This window comes from Hippocampus comes, unplaced genomic scaffold (genome assembly GCF_001891065.2).
Source record: "Hippocampus comes isolate QL1 unplaced genomic scaffold, H_comes_QL1_v1.1 scaffold71, whole genome shotgun sequence".
In the NCBI taxonomy this organism is placed as follows: Eukaryota; Metazoa; Chordata; class Actinopteri; order Syngnathiformes; family Syngnathidae; genus Hippocampus; species Hippocampus comes.
The window spans coordinates 1,107,912-1,124,101 of NW_017805932.1; the positions used below are offsets into that span (position 1 = coordinate 1,107,912).

Sequence of the window (16,190 nt, forward strand, 5' to 3'; positions counted from 1 at the left end):
CCCCACCCCGCCGCCCCCCAACACCTTGGCTCCGATGATCGGCACAAAGAGGAAATGGCAGCGCTCTAATCTGACAACAGGTTTGTGTGTATATTACAGGGATGGGACAGCTGCCTCTGGGTATTAGTGCGGCATCAGTGCCTTCACTCTGAACTGAAAAAGCGAATGGTCATAATAATAAGCATGATGGGTTTACAGCCGATATTCATTAGCTTCCCCATCTCCTGTTAGGTGCGAGTTAGGATTTCTATTTTCGACACAGGTGGGGGGAATGGCCCTCGACCACGACAAGTCCCAAGAGTAGTCCGACGAGTTTCATGCTAAGAGTCGGACTGACGCAACAGATGGAAAGGTCTCGAGACCTCAACTGCGGAATGCTAAAAAGAAACGAAACCGAGCGGACGTACAGAAACAACCACTTAATTGCTTTTAAACCATTCAGTGTGAAATGTTTTTGACCTGTCAGAGTTAGAAAAAAAAATAGCATCCAGTATCGGCGTCGTAGCTACTTAAGTACCGTATATGCCGTATAAATTAAAAGAGGCCACCCTTACAAAAAGGTGGTCAGAGGTTTACATACCCTCATTATGAGCATGAATGTAATGTATAATAACAGATCTGAAAGTTGTTTATCAGGTTGAAATGATTTACAGTTTTGATGAGTTTTAAAAACAGGAATTCACTGCATGTTAGATATATTTTTTTTCCACATGAGGTCAACATTTTACATCCAAACATGTGGCTGAGAGAATGAATTGATTCTTGGATGCATTTTGCTGCAGATGTAAACGATTTGCAATCAGTGAACATGTTTGAAGAATCGCAGGTTATATACAAGGCTGTCATGACGACAAAAAAAATAAAAAATAAATAACAGTGCGGCAGCGTAACAGCGCGCCGTGTCAACATAATGCATCTAACGCAATAACTCAGCTATATTTGTGAGACTAATCACACCGATGTGATTGAAGCAGATTACATAAATCGTTCAGGTGTGTCTTGGCGCACATCCACACGCGCGCATCGCATAATGAATGATACAAGTTCATCAAATGCAAAAACGAGCTCAACTTCACACGTCAGTGATGCTACACTGAGGCGTGAGCGGCTCGACAAACACCATTGTTTGTGAAATGCTGAGTAACATTTGTTGGCATTTGACTGAATATATGTCTGCGATTGGCTGGCGACCGGTTCAGGGTGTCCCCCGCCTACTGCCCGAAGACAGCTGGGATAGGCTCCGGCACCCCCTGTGACCCTTGTGTGGATAAAGCGGATTGGAAAACGGATGGATACTGAATATATATACACGTACATTATTTATATCCCGTATTTTCTGCACTATGAGGCACTTCGGATTATAAGGCACACCTTCGACAATGTCCTATTTTAAAACAGTTTTCTTATATATGGAGCACACTGACATAAGGCGCATCGAATAGAAGCTACAATAGTGGCTGCGGTTTTGCTCTGCATTCACGAGATGGTGCTACGCAAACAATACAGCTTTATTTATATAGAGACTTCACAACCGCTGCAGCTGTAACAAAGCCATGGTGACAAAAACGGACATGAAACATAAATGCAAATGGAAGAACAAAACAATAAATTACAGACAAAAGTTGTCAAGAAAATTGATGAGATGAAACGAAAAGGCACACAAACCTCGTGGGCTGACATCCACAAGGGGCGAAATATCCTTCCAAGTCTTGCTTGTCTCCTCCTTCCTTCGTTTGGTCAGTACTTAACTATGCTTTTCGTATTATCTTAGGTTTCATCGTGGCTGCACAGAGCTGTGTTGGCGAACGCACGTCAGTTCGTGTCGGGCAGATTCCTTTTTGGTTACAATTGGTTCCTGCTAATAATCACCACGAGATGGCGTAGGAACACGAACAGGGAAACAACTCAATGGGGACTATATGGAGACTAACACCGTATATAAGGCGCATCGGATTATAGGGTGCACTGTGGGCTTTGGAGAAAATTGAATGCTTTTAGGTGCGCCTTATAGTGCGGAAAATACGGTGTACATAAAGTCTCGCAAGGCCAATTGGGAACTATTGAGCCTCATCACAGACCAATTTGCCCAAGATATTTCACCTCATGATAACAGCTGCATTGATGAAGCATACCGGGCCTTCTGTATTCCTATCTTGCGACACCACAAGCACGAGGCGGGAACAGTTTGTATTCTATATAACGGTAATGACATCAGTGTTGTCCTACATCACTTGTATTACTTTACTCCCAGAGCCAACAAGAATCTATAGGAGAACTGCTAAAGAGCCCGAGAGATACGCACTATCAAATACGGAATCGGAATCGCCAGATTCTGATGAAATTCCCATCCCAATTTGGCGCGCCACTATACAGGGAGTCTCTGCGGACGCTGACGCTCGCAGATCACATGATCTGCAGACTGCAGTGAGAGGAAGGGAGCAGGTGGAAAAGAGAGGTGGAGGTATTTACGGCAGAGCGAGCAATGAAGCGTCGTCGTGGCAAGATGGACAACGTGTGGGAATAAAGGGAGGGCTGGTGGAAGGCTGAGATTACACAGAGGAGTCGTGGAAAAGGTGCAAGAGGTCAAGTACATTAGGATTAAGTGTTCACAGCGGGGCAATTTGGAAGAGAGGCGAAAGAAGAGAGTACAAGGGGTGGGGAGAAAGGTCCGGGGTGATCCGTGACAGGAAAGTGGTCGTTAGAACAGCCATGTTGGACTAGTAATGAGCAGAAGACAGAGGAGACAGGAGACAGAGCTGGAGGTGGGATGGTTTATGAAGTTGATAAAAATGCAGAAAAGGGTGGAACTTTTTTTTTTTACAGCACTGTATTAGGCAGACAACACCAAGGACAGAAGCAACATGGAATGTGAACCAAGTAGTACGCGAGAGACTCGGAGAAGCAAGATATTCCCCATCCATGGCCCGAAGTAAGATTCAAAGAAGTTGCTGGCTACAACAATGATTCATACAAAATGAGTTGCCATCCGAAAACCCACCTGGTGTTCAGAAATTTGTCTAATATAAGAAAAAAAATACAAATATGTATTTATTAAGTTAGGATTGAATAATTTAGCATTTTTGTTCGACAGTTCAGTTACCAAAGTTATCAGAATATGTTTTGAGAACAGAAAAGTTGCAACAATGCTCGATCGCTCTTTAAGAAAAAAAAAAAAGTATTCAGACTCAAGTACACTGTGTGAGAACTTCTCCCACCACTGGCTGTTCGTTAAAATGTATCGTCGTCATGCATGATATCACGGAAAATGTTAGCATGTCACACAAGGCATATTTCACAAGAGCTCAGTTCAGGCAGTATCAACGTATATAATAATGGTCATCTAATCAATGTGCTTTTTATTTGGCTTTTTGGTGACACGTGCCAAAAGATAGACCGGACCCAACAAGGGGTTCAGTGAAACTCCTCTACAACGAAACCTACGTGGGTGAAAATACCCCCTAGTGTGAAAAAAAATTCTTGCATGAAAGCCCCTTTTCTACTCCGCCTACAACGAAAAGTCCCCCTGTTCCGTTATACGAAATCTTTTTCTCTGCTCTTGCCTCGCAACGAGATTCACTACAACGGAGTCTAATCCAACAGTGGACTCTACTGCTTCGTTCGGAAATGGCAACAGCAATCACCACACTGGTTTACACATGCACAGTAGTACAGGAAGTATTTGTTTCAGACGCAGGACAAACATTGCATTGCTAAAATGGCGACAAAACGGACCTTTGCATACCAAGGAGTTAAGAAAAGAAAAGCTTTAACGCTTGAAGACAGGATAAAGGTAATCAAAATGAAAGATGGAGGAAGCAAAATAAAAGACATGCAAGAAATTGATGTAAGTGAAAGTGAATGCTGATCGTAAATTTCGCAATTTCTTTCCCTTTTTTTCTTTCTAGGCTGGCTATATGAAGCGTCAAATAAGTATGCTCATACTTATGCATTATTGGAATAAAAATTAAAAGTACACAAACGTTTTTTTGTGTGTGTTCGTGTTTACATGTGAGATAAAATCTGCTACAGTGAAAAGTCCCCTGTTGTGAAAAATGTCTTGCTGCAAACATGATTTCATTGTAGAGTTTCACTGTATTACAACAAGTCGAATGAAGAATGCATTCGAGATGGAGTTAGGGCTCGGCGATATGGCTGAAAAATCATGATAGAAGTATCTTTCAATGTCCATAATAGTTGAATTTTGAATTTTAGTTTTTTTTTTAAATAAGGATCCGCAGAGTCTGACTTTAGGTCATTTTATTTTGAAATTCAATATTTAATCCTTAACCCAAATTTGACTGCGCATGCAAATACACCTCAAAGCTCATCTACAAATCAGGCGGCACCCAGGATTGCGTGTCCCAAACAGGCAATATTTCTGAAAATAAATACATTCGCTTAGCACGCTCAATGCGATTTATCTAACCGGAGATGAACTGCGACGGCTGACTTTGCGTTCTTAAATGCAGCGTCTGAAAGCCAGGTGCAAACCAGGAGCGCACAGCGGTGCTGGCAATCTTTACTGCCCATGTAAACATTTTTGAAACGCCAGAACAGACCATTATCGCATTACGTTTGGAGCTTGTCCGGAAGAATCACAATGGCTACTTGAGGTCCAAATAGCCACACGATACTCGGAAATTCAAGCTCCTTTTCAATCCCAATCTATGAAGACCTTGAAATCGTTCAAAATGTCCAAACCAAAACTGTCGCAGTGACAACTGCTTCCTCCGCACAACCTGAGACATCGTTCCAAAGAAACGCCGGAGCAGCGTCGTCATTACCAGCAGATGTATTGTGTGCAGATGCGCTGAGTAAGGGCGAGGCAGCAAAGAAGAAAAGAAGGAACGGCACCATCTTTCCACCTGGGAAAAAAATAAAACAAAACAGAGTATGCATTTAGTATAAAGAGACAATCTGACAGCACTATTTACATAACTGTGTTTTTCCTTTCCTCGTGTCAAAAGAAACAAGAGAAACACTTTCAAAACTTACACAACAAACTTCATAACTATTGGGATATGTAAGATATCCGGAAAAGTACCACGAAGATTTGACAGATGGCAGTGGTGAGATCGATCGAGACAAAGTAGAGAAGAAGTACGGCGCGCTACCGCTGCGCTGTTTTTTCTTCTTCTTCTTCTCTTAATGTTTTAACGAAGCATATTGAAATCATCTGGCGCTGACAAAAATATGTACATTTAAAATACAAAAAACAAACAAAAAAAAGTACTTCACATACAAATAAAGGCAAGACTGAGGCTATTTCAATTAAAAAAAAAAAAAACGGATACGTCAAAATAAATAAATACATGTACATGTAAATATGAAAAATAGCTTCATATTCTAGTTCAAAGTTTCTTTTCTCCACACAATTTATTTATTTATTGATTGATTGATTGATTGATTTGGGGTGAAGGGGAAAAAAAAAACTCTTACCTGGTTGACAGTTTCGGCTGTTGCTTCAGCCTTCATCGGAGCTGTCAATACTTCCCGGTGGCATGTCGTTGTTTTTGTTTGTTGTTTTTTTTTTTTTGTTTGTTTTTTTTAAGGACTTTTGACAGCTCCATTGAAGGCTGAAGCGACAGCCGAAACTCAGCCAGGTAAGAGTTTTTCTCTTCATGCCCAAAAATAAATAAAGAAATAAAAACGTTCAACTAATTTATCCATAAGTTACTTAGTAACTTAGTAAGTTGCTCACTCAAGCTTGGAATTTTGAAGATGTATTAATCCACCAAAACAGCCTGAATAATCTTTCTTCCACTTGGAGCACCTGCCAGACGCTGCACGATAAGTTCAAACCTAGCTTGGACCGAAACATTGCAAAAAAAAAAAATGACAGCTTGAAGAGGATGTGAACGACAACAAAGAGAGTAACTGATATTCTATTTCCGTATTTTCCGCACTTCAAGGCGCACCAAAAATTTTCTCAAAAGCCGACAGTGTGCCTGATAGTTAGTAGAGAGTAGAAGTTTTGCAGCTTACAACTCACTTAATTTAGAGAACATATTTAAAAACAATCGAATGATAAACTACACAGAAACATCATGTGAGTCATGCATTTTTTTTAACCTATAAAGATAATCTGATGATCTGATAATGGTCATGTGGACCATCTATTAATTTTCCATACTCGTGAAAGTACAACGCGGACCACACAAGCACGGGGAGAGAATGCTGCATGTTCTACTGAACGGTTAATTCCAGATCAATAGGCTCTGTGGATCGCTTTGTATTTTGAAAAGAAAAAAAAAATGTGTATACACTGTAGATACATAGTTGGTTGCAGTTCATCATGTTGGAAGTACGAATGCCGGTTCTGAATTTGCGCTCCATAAACCTGAAATGAAATTGCCATTTATTGTTATATTTGTGTATATCCGTGATTTATCTCTTATTCTCTTCAAAGATAAAAAATATTAGTACAGAAATTCCTCTTTTTGGAGGGGCTGCGGGAAGACAAAGGCAAAAAAAGACTCAGTTTATAATCTTTGAATAGAATCGATTTTTTTTTTTTTTTTTTAGTTGTTGGGGTGAAGACCCAAAGTGACAGGAAGTTTACAAAAATGACAGTCCGTAGGCTCCCCACTGCACAGTGAAATATTTATCGGGCATCCCAGGTGCCTTTTATTTTGAAAACAGTTTTGGGTAATGGACAGGAAGTTTAAGTACTCTGGCCACACCTACTCCGTAAACAATCACAGTGGAACTCAACTTCTGGACTCATTAGGCTAACAACGGTGAGGTACGCTTGAGAAATTGTTCAGTCATCTTGGGTCTCACAATATCAAAGGGTGAAGCTCACGACAAACAGAACTCAACACGCCATTGCTTTTCCTGTGTCGTAAAGTCGTTTTTAGGTTATCCTGAGGAACAAAAACGCATACAACCCCAGACCAGCAATCTCCAAACTCATGCGCTGTTCTTGGTTGCGATAAAACTGGCGGCATCAAACTTTAGTATCCAAATATTATCCACCCGACCGTCTAATTTCGATACGGCTTCAACGTTGAACATCCATATCGTAAAAGCAGTTATCTGTATTTACCGTATTTTCCGGACTATTAGTCGTAGGTTTTTTTCATAGTTTGGCCGGGGGGTGCGACTTATGCGTGAAATTATTAACGCATTTTTACATGATTTCGCATGTTATTTTCACATTAAACCACAAGAGGGCGCTCTAGTCCTGTGTTGATAAATCGGCGATGAGTCTGACGTAAGCGAAGTAGAAGAGGAAGCGCCGCATCTTCTTCCTCCCCAAGTTGGCGGAGTTGCTTAAAAGTGACACAGAGGATGAAGATTTCGTTGGATTTAGTGATTTGGAGTGACACTGATGGTTTGAGAAACTTGTTAGCATGTTCTTTATGCTATCTGAATAACGATTAATATGTTACGTGAACATGCCAGGCACATTCTCAGTTCGTTGTTTATGCGTCATGTGACGTTAGCATATCGTACACTTATTCAGCTTGTTGTTCTCTATTCTATTTTTATTTTAAATTAGCTTTCAAGATGACATGTACGTTCTCGGTGTTTTGATTTTAAAAAATGCGACTTATACACTCCAGTGCGACTTCGATATTTTTTTTCTGATGAATTTCGTGGCTGGTGCGACCTATACTCTGGAGTGACTCATAATACGGGAATCAAATCCAGAACGTTCTTGCTTCAAGGAAGCGTTGCTAACCAATTTTTCCACAAAGAACCCGTGTCCAAAATCTTGACATGTTCACGTTGTCGGCTGCACTCCAACAGAATGAAGTTTGGAAGAAGACTCGTCTTCCTTGTCAGTGCAAGCACTCCTTTTCTCCTTGCCTGACATTACAGCTGGCTGCACAGACACAAATGTTATCTATTTGCTTTCGAGGACATCTCATTTTGATGCAAATGAGGCGTCGGCTGGCTGTCATTGTGGTTGGCGAGATGAGTTATTCAACAATGCTTCACTTCTGAGTTATTGACTCTCAATGTCAGAATCAGCAAAATATTTTGAATATGGAATGGAACTGTGCTAACTCCCTTTCCAAATAATGAAAAAGCCAGTGCAGTGGAGGAAAGACGCGGTTTGCAATTGATCTGTGTCGGGTATTGCAGTGTATCCTTGGATTTTAAGTACATAAATATTTTTAGTCTTTCATATAGTCTGAAGATGGACTGCTGTTTAACCACAATGGCCTCCCTTTGAAGTGTGGCCTCCAGATTCTCAATAGTGTTGAGGTCAGGTGACAACTAAATAGCCAGGCAATTGACGCACAGTGGTGCATCGAGATATGCACGTGTTGTGAATTCAACGGTGGTTTTGCATATACTGTACGCTCAACTTGTGCGCGGATCACGAACATTTCTACATCATTACTCGTGAATAACGCCCCAGATTTAGGCAATGGTACGGATTGATTTTCTTCATCAGTCCCAACATCAGTTTCATGGAGCAGTACTTTTTCTAACTGATAAAAAGAGTGGGATCAAAAAAAAAAAAAATGCCACCCTCTAAGACAGGGGTCCCCAACCCCCGGGCTGCAGACCGGTACTGGTCCGTGGGTCGTTTGGTACCGGGCCACACAGAAAGAATAAATCATTTAAATTACTTCCGTTTTATTCATTTCGGAATCTGAAAGATGTTTTATTTTGAAAATTTACCGAATTCTCCGTTACATCCGTCAACAGTGTGTCACTCTTGACGCAGGTCAAGTGAAATGAAACCCGCGAGGTAGCAAAATGAGCAAAAAATAAATGTCTTTGGAAAGTTTCTTTGGGAAGGGGAAAAGGCCCAGCCAGGAGACAGCAGAGGAGCCAACGACTTTCAAGAAAAAGAAGGCTGCATTTAATAGACAGAATTAGGATTTCCTACTTAAAATACGGATTGATCTCAAAAGGAGATTGCCACGCATCAAGCCCACTCTTCATAATATGCGGCGACGGTGAGTCGTTATTTTCATGCACTCTGTATCTGATTTTGAAGGCAGGTTTAAATGTTACCATCGCGACCGGAGAGTGTTGCGGCCAGATAGGACGTTCCTTTTGTCATGATTCATGTTTATTATTATGTTTCGAAAACACCACACTTTTCATGCAGGTCATATCATTTTATTTTGTTGGATTTATCTGTCACACCTTCAAAGCCGGTCCCTGAAAATATTGTCGGACAATAAACCGGTCTGTGGGGCAAAAAAGGTTGGGGACTACTGCTCTAAGATGTGTATCAGAGCAAAGATGTAAAATCTTTGACAAAGCAGAACTATTGATCTTTAACTTCAATCACGTCTTGAATGAAAAATCTGATTTCCATGACGACAACCAAGTTACTTTGACAAAGAAGAACTATTGATCTTTAACTTCAATCACGTCGAATGAAAAATCTGATTTCCATGACGACAACCAAGTGTTCGATTCACTACAACGCCAAATCAACCCAACTCTCACCAATAAAAATAAAACGGGTAACTAATAATAGTCCCAGAGCAGAACTGATTTTTGGATTCACAAATCACAAAAGCTTGATAACAAAAATGACGCGGCCTATTTAGCGTCCCATGCTTACTGGGTCAGGTTAATTAAATGGTCAATTAAAATGAAGCGCCACTTTATTCTTTCTCTGTCTCAACAGCTCCAGTAATGTGTACAGATAATATTGTTTTCATATATTTTATCCGATTAACGCTTCCATGCACCTTGTAACCCTTGAAATGCTTTTGTGGGCCACATAAAATGATGTGGTGGGCCAGATCTGGCCCCCGGGTCTTGACTTTGACACCTGTGCTGTAACCTAATAACATGATAAGCTGTCCATTGTAGTGACCGCTCTCCCCAAAGTGGTTAATAGTTTCAACTGTGATTTTTCTGTTGCGATTTTTTGGGGTGTTTTTTCTTCTTTTTTTTTTTTTTGTAAAATAAGTAAATATGACTCCAAAATATTTTTCAACACCTGCCCGCACATCTGTTCTGAGAGCCGAGATCTCATCTGTGTTTGTGGTTACTGTCAGAGTTGTAAGACAAAAGGAGCAGAGAGGCGCCGTGACACATCCTGTAAATACTGTGCCAGTTGAGTCAATTGACACAGCTGCTCTCTGATTAATCCTCTCGTAGCATGCTAGGACACCACCTTTTTTTTCATGGTTATTATTCCAATATGAATCAATTAATGTTGAAAAGCGTTCAAGCACTCAACAACTCAGTGCTGTTGTGTTGTCTTCAAAATCTTTCTATGACAAGCTTTGGGACCAACACACATTGCTCTGCGGCTTTGCCGGTAATTCCAAGGCAAAAATGTGACTGCTTCCCTCAACATGATAGTTCAGAGTCAGCAACCTTGAACAACATTAGCAGACATTACAAACATCCATCAAGAATTGTATGACTATTTGTCAGGTAGGGGATTAAAACCAGGACCAGACCCGTTGGCAGACATCAGTCTAAATGGGGGTACATGAAATCTAAACAGTACCATGTGTCATTCAAATCACGTCTTTATTAGTTGTTACTGCGCAGGAGCGAACGAGTTGACGATTTTCCGTACCACACTTATATATATTTCATATGGATGAAATAGAGAAAGCTTCTGATCAAAATGTGGCGAGCATTACATACCGCGTCAGGTTGCGGTACATTGCAATGATTACCGTATTTTCTGCACTATAAGGCGCTTGGGAGTATAAGGCGCGCCTTCAATGAACGGCCTATTTGAAAACTTTTCACATATAGGGCGCCCCGCATAATAAAGCGCATAGAAGCTACAATAGTGGCTGCGGTTGCGCTATGTATCCATTAGATGGAGCTACGCTAAAGGGAATACAAACTAATACAGCTTTATTGATCGAGAGCTTTCACAACGGCTGCAGCTGTAACAAAGTGCTCTACAGGACATTTAAAATACAACGTCCAAGGAATCAGAATATTGATCCGCATATAAGGATTATCAGGCACACTGTCGGCTTTTGAGAAAAATTTTGGTGCGCCTTAAGAGTGCGGAAAATACGGTAATAGAATATCGGTTACACTCTTTGTTGTCCACATCCTCGTCAACCTGTCCTTTTTTTTTTTTTTTTTTAAACCGCTGCAGTTTTGGGGGGATTTTATTGTTGAATAAATCAACATTTGTTACCACAAAGACCCGCATAGAAGTACCAATAATTGGTACCATTGAGTACTGTGAATCGGAACTGACCCGGTGCAAATGTGACCCATCCCAGCTGCGATTCACGCTCCAGTACAAGTGATAAAATGATCATGCATAGAGGAGGTGAAATCTAAACAGTACCATGTGTCATTCAAATCACGTCTTTATTAGTTGTTACTGCGCAGGAGCGAACGAGTTGACGATTTTCCGTACGGACATTTAAAATACAACGTCCAAGGAATCAGAATATTGATCCGCATATAAGGATTATCAGGCACACTGTCGGCTTTTGAGAAAAATTTTGGTGCGCCTTAAGAGTGCGGAAAATACGGTAATAGAATATCGGTTACACTCTTTTTTGTCCACATCCTCGTCAACCTGTCTTTTTTTTTTTTTTTGCGATGTTTCGGTCCAAGCTTGGTTTGAACTCATCGCACAGCGTGTGGCAGGTCATCCAGTTGTGAAAAACAACTGCACAAGGAACAATGATCTTTGTTCTTTGTATTTCTGTTGAAATGTGTTCCTTGTGTTGTATTTTGTGATCATTTATTGTTTACCTTATTTATACAGTCATACCTCGGTTTCTGACCAAAATCCGTTCCAGAAGGCCGTTCGAAAAGTGATTTGTTTGAAATCCAAAACCATTTCATGAGGCCATGATGAGGGGCTAATACACTATGCAGAAATTAACTAGATTAAATCAGATTTGCGTAAATCACAACAAACACATCTGCTCACACTCGAACGCACCAATGCCAAACCCATATCGTTTATGAAATATCGTAGCAACGGTAAAGCCTTAAGGTCAAGCGCGGTGGAGGGTGGACTTGTGCGCGGTTTTATCATTGTTACAATATAAATTGTGTTTTAGATCATTTTATATATATATATATATATATATATATGGTCAGGAAGCCGAGAGGAGTCAAGTGGCGTATTTCGGTTTGCTCAGTTTGGTCGAAAGCCGGTTTTCGGTCGTGATCCGAGGCGTAAAAATCTCGAATTTTCTGGTCGAAAACAGAGAGGTTCAAAAACCGAGGTTTTACTGTACTTTCATTGTAATACTGCATGTGAACTTTATTTTCATTCATTCTGTTTGGCTGTTTTTTTTTTTTTTTTTTTTTAAACCGCTGCAGTTTTGGGGGGATTTTATTGTTGAATAAATCAACATTTGTTACCACAAAGACCCGCATAGAAGTACCAATAATTGGTACCATTGAGTACTGTGAATCGGAACTGACCCGGTGCAAATGTGACCCATCCCAGCTGCGATTCACGCTCCAGTACAAGTGATAAAATGATCATGCATAGAGGAGGAAATGGCCGATCGTGACACAATGTCACCCAAAAACGTGAAGATTCACTTTGAAAAATGCACCGGCAGGCCTATTTTGCCTCCATTTGAATCCACGTAAACCATCGCTGACCAATGGTTTACTTGTATCCTGCCGCACCTAGAAGAAATAATCATGGGAGCCCGAGGAGGGAGCCTGGCCAATTTCACCAGATCATCATAAAGTGACACAGAGGCATTTATAGTAAGCATCATGTTGAAAATGAGGGGGGCGGGGGGAACACAACAGCAGCGCTAAATGGTACAATTGAAATGCATCCAAAGTGCAAATTGTGTCATTAGCCAGCTCATGCAGCACATCGAGATAAACTTTTATATCATTATGTAGGAAGCAAAGCCGGTAGGACAGTTTAAAAAAAAAAAATTAAATTCAACTGGTAAGTATTTTTGTCCGGCAAAATGGCTGCAAAAAGGGACAGATCAGAAAAGATCATAGCAACTGCAGCAAAACAGATCCCGAGGAAAATACGTGACCACAACTCCATTAAAAGGCTAAATTAAGATGACCAGAGTGCGCAACTCCCTTAATAGCTCCTGGCACAAAGGACAAATTTGAGCTACGACCGTAAGAGAGCAAAGCTACTGTGTCGTACATTTACTGGGCTCCGGGGCCTGCAGGGCTGACACCTGCCAACTTGCGTCGTCAATTCACAAGCATCTACTTCTCGTAGGCGACAACGAATATTGTTGGACATGGTTCCAAAATATTTGCAAGAGAACTTCACACACAGGAAGAAGAAAAAAAAAAAATCAGTGTCCTCCTCTGACTGCAAAAAAGGCAGCAAATCTGGCTAGCGCTGTTGCCTAGCAACCATTCACATGCACTCACTCCTGTGTGTGGATTAGGCACCCAATGATGGTTTGTCTTGCACGGTTCTCATCATCGCTTTTTCACCCCAGCCCCCACCCTATCCCTTCTCACTGACAGATTGGAAAATAATAAAAAATAATAATAATGATAATAATTATACACTCCGTGCCGTGGCTATTTATTGATAATGTATATGCTGCATGCATTTTTTTTTCATGCCAACAAAAACCCTCATTCATGCTGATCTGAAGGCTGTTTTTTATAATCCTTAAATAGGGAAGGGGGGGAGGCGGTCATACTATTCGGAAGAGCCGCGACAGTCTTCTGTGTGCTTTTGTTGCCAGTTGGTGGTGCCTAGTCAAGTTCCGTCGGCGGGGCGGCAAAAGCACCAAATCAAATTCATCTTTCTAATCTCACCCGTCACTGCGGCTCGAATCGTTTGATGCCGTAAATTGACAATGAAGACACCTGCAGCTTTCCCAAAACCGTATCGTGGTTCATGCTTCACACCTCGCGGATTATTAATCCTCTTTACATATATTACGGGAACACAAAAACTTCCATGTGAATTAAAAAAAAAAAAAAAAAAAAGAAATAAAATACTTCAAATGTACACAGCCAATATTTAACCCGTTCATGCACAAATAATGATAACCTATAACCTGATAAACTGTCCACTGTAGTAACCGCTGTCCCTGAAAGGGTTAATATGGGATATAAACTTTAGATATTCGTCCCCAGATCAGAATATTTAGCATACAGCGCCGAACAATTTGTACATAATAAAAATAACTTTGGAAAAATTTGATTGAAATCACAACCCCAAAAAATGATTGGCGTGGAATTCATATAGAATTTTCAAGTGCGCTTTATCTTTTTATGGAATAACTCATTAAACAAACCGCAAAAAGAGAACAACGAGCTGGTCCGCTCAGAAGGACGTTTGGGCCGCTCTGACTTCAAATGGGGGATAGTCAACATGTTGGGACGATTTCGGCCCGACTTCTCCCCCGTTTGTGGTGTGCCCCAAGGACGAACGCGCATGCATCCTGTTCACAATAACACGCAGTCAATCAGAAATCGAGGTGACCAGACGGCGAGGACGCACGGCGGGGAATCCAAATTCAAAACACTCACGGCAAAAAGTGCACGCTCGCGCTGTCAGCACTCCTTTGACCGAGGCCTTATCTTTGTAGGACGCTTTTTATTCCGGCTAAAAACAAACAACAAACGATCGCCACTGCCTCCTCTTCGTCTGCCATGCTGCAATATCATGACTAATCCACGATATGCGGTAAGAAACACCGCCAAAAATGAACCGCAAACATAGCGAGGGGTCATTTTAATTAGAGGTGTCAAATTATCGCCTTCATTGCGACGAATTAATTAGTCACATTTAGCGCGTTATGTTTTTTAATCGCGTAAATCTTAATTTTAATCTCAAGGTTTATTGTTTCTGTAGGTGGGTTGCCTTTTTATAATGTTGCTTTTTATGTGTTAGCGTCCTGTGTTCGAGGTGTTGAGGGTGGGGAAACAACTGTCAGTCACAGCCTGAAGCGGATATTGATTGGCTGTCATTATGTTTGTGCTTGTTTAGCAGAAGCGGATTAGCTCCCATTGGAGTTGGGACGGCTAGCTAAGCAGCGGTGAGGAGTTCTCGGCCCAACGAATGGAAAATGTACATTCCAAAAACGCCCGGATGTCACGATTGATAAAGGTAGAGTGGTGTGCCTAATTTGTAAGTCCTGACGTCACGATTGATAAAGGCAGAGTGGTGTGCCTAATTTGTAAGGAGGAGTTTGCTAACCATCGAAGCAGCTCAAGTTTAGCCTCCCACATCAATGCAAAGCACCCAGTCGCGAGCGCAGCCACCGCTAACGTTAGCAATAACGTTAGTTATAGGTGTGCCCTATATATGGAAACCGTTTTAAAAGTTCATTGAAGATGCGCCTTGTACTCCGAGGTGCCTGATAGTGTGGAAAATACGGTACTTAAATGCACGCGAAGGCAACACCCACATTTTAGGGTTACTCCACCCAGCGCAAATATATCTGGAAAGTCGGTGCAGCCAAAAAAGGGCTCTGCTTTTCAGCATCACTTTAAAAATCTACACTCGCTTGGGGGGGGGACAAAAAAAAAATCATGTTACGCCACTTGACAGTTACCAGGTGGCTTATGTACATAAAATTAAACAGCTCGGAGGGGCTTATGATCAATCAACATGAGTTACCAGGAAGAGGAAGTGAACATTTGATTTTCCGTTGTAAAGCACACTGTTCGGGGAGTAGTTCAACATGATTAACAACCATTAAAACTCAAATCAATTTGAGAGAGCCGTTCCGTGTTGACTTCCGCAAAAAACAAAAAAAAACAAAACAACAACAAAAAGTTCTGCCACTATAAATATTCAGAGCAACGCCTCCCTGTTCTTATTTCAAGCTTCAGTGAAACACTTTCCATCCTTCCTGCTGAACATAATCCCTTGGGGAAAAAAAAATATATATATATATATTAGGGTGGTCCACATTTTCATGGCAAAAAAAAAAGTTTGTCGGATTCGTCGGGCCGGGTCGGAATTCTTGTCGATACTATGGTACAAGGTTCTGTGCAAAATTTCATTCCGATCTGATGATATTTTCCTGTCCCGCAAAGCGGCCAAAGTTTCCACCATAACAACTGGTCTCAATAGGGTGAACATGTGTATTTTAACCGTGTATTTTGCCATGCATGACACTGGCTGGGCTGAATGTTGCCCGAACGATCACCTCCTGACTAACTAACCATTCCATCGCTGCTCTCAGCAGCCGGAGACAAACTCAAACGCACGCCTAACACACAACGGTCACCTACTGGCGAGCTAATATCTTTCAATTGAAGTCGAGAATCGCCGGAATTCTTACTGGACGCTG

At 41.2% G+C, this 16,190-nt stretch overlaps 1 protein-coding gene across 3 annotated transcripts in view; it reads right to left on the minus strand.

Moving 5' to 3' along the window:
* Nucleotides 1–16,190, minus strand: part of gabbr1b (gamma-aminobutyric acid (GABA) B receptor, 1b) — a 142,722-nt gene that overhangs the window by 111,555 nt on the left and 14,977 nt on the right. For all 3 annotated transcript variants that reach the window (XR_002170624.1, XM_019890303.1, XM_019890302.1), the window contains exon 2: nucleotides 4,785–4,865. Coding sequence is in view for 2 of the 3 variants with exons in the window: in XM_019890303.1 (XP_019745862.1) it covers nucleotides 4,785–4,857 (73 nt within the window). In the remaining variant the exon portion in view is untranslated. The remainder of the gene's footprint in view (nucleotides 1–4,784; nucleotides 4,866–16,190) is intronic.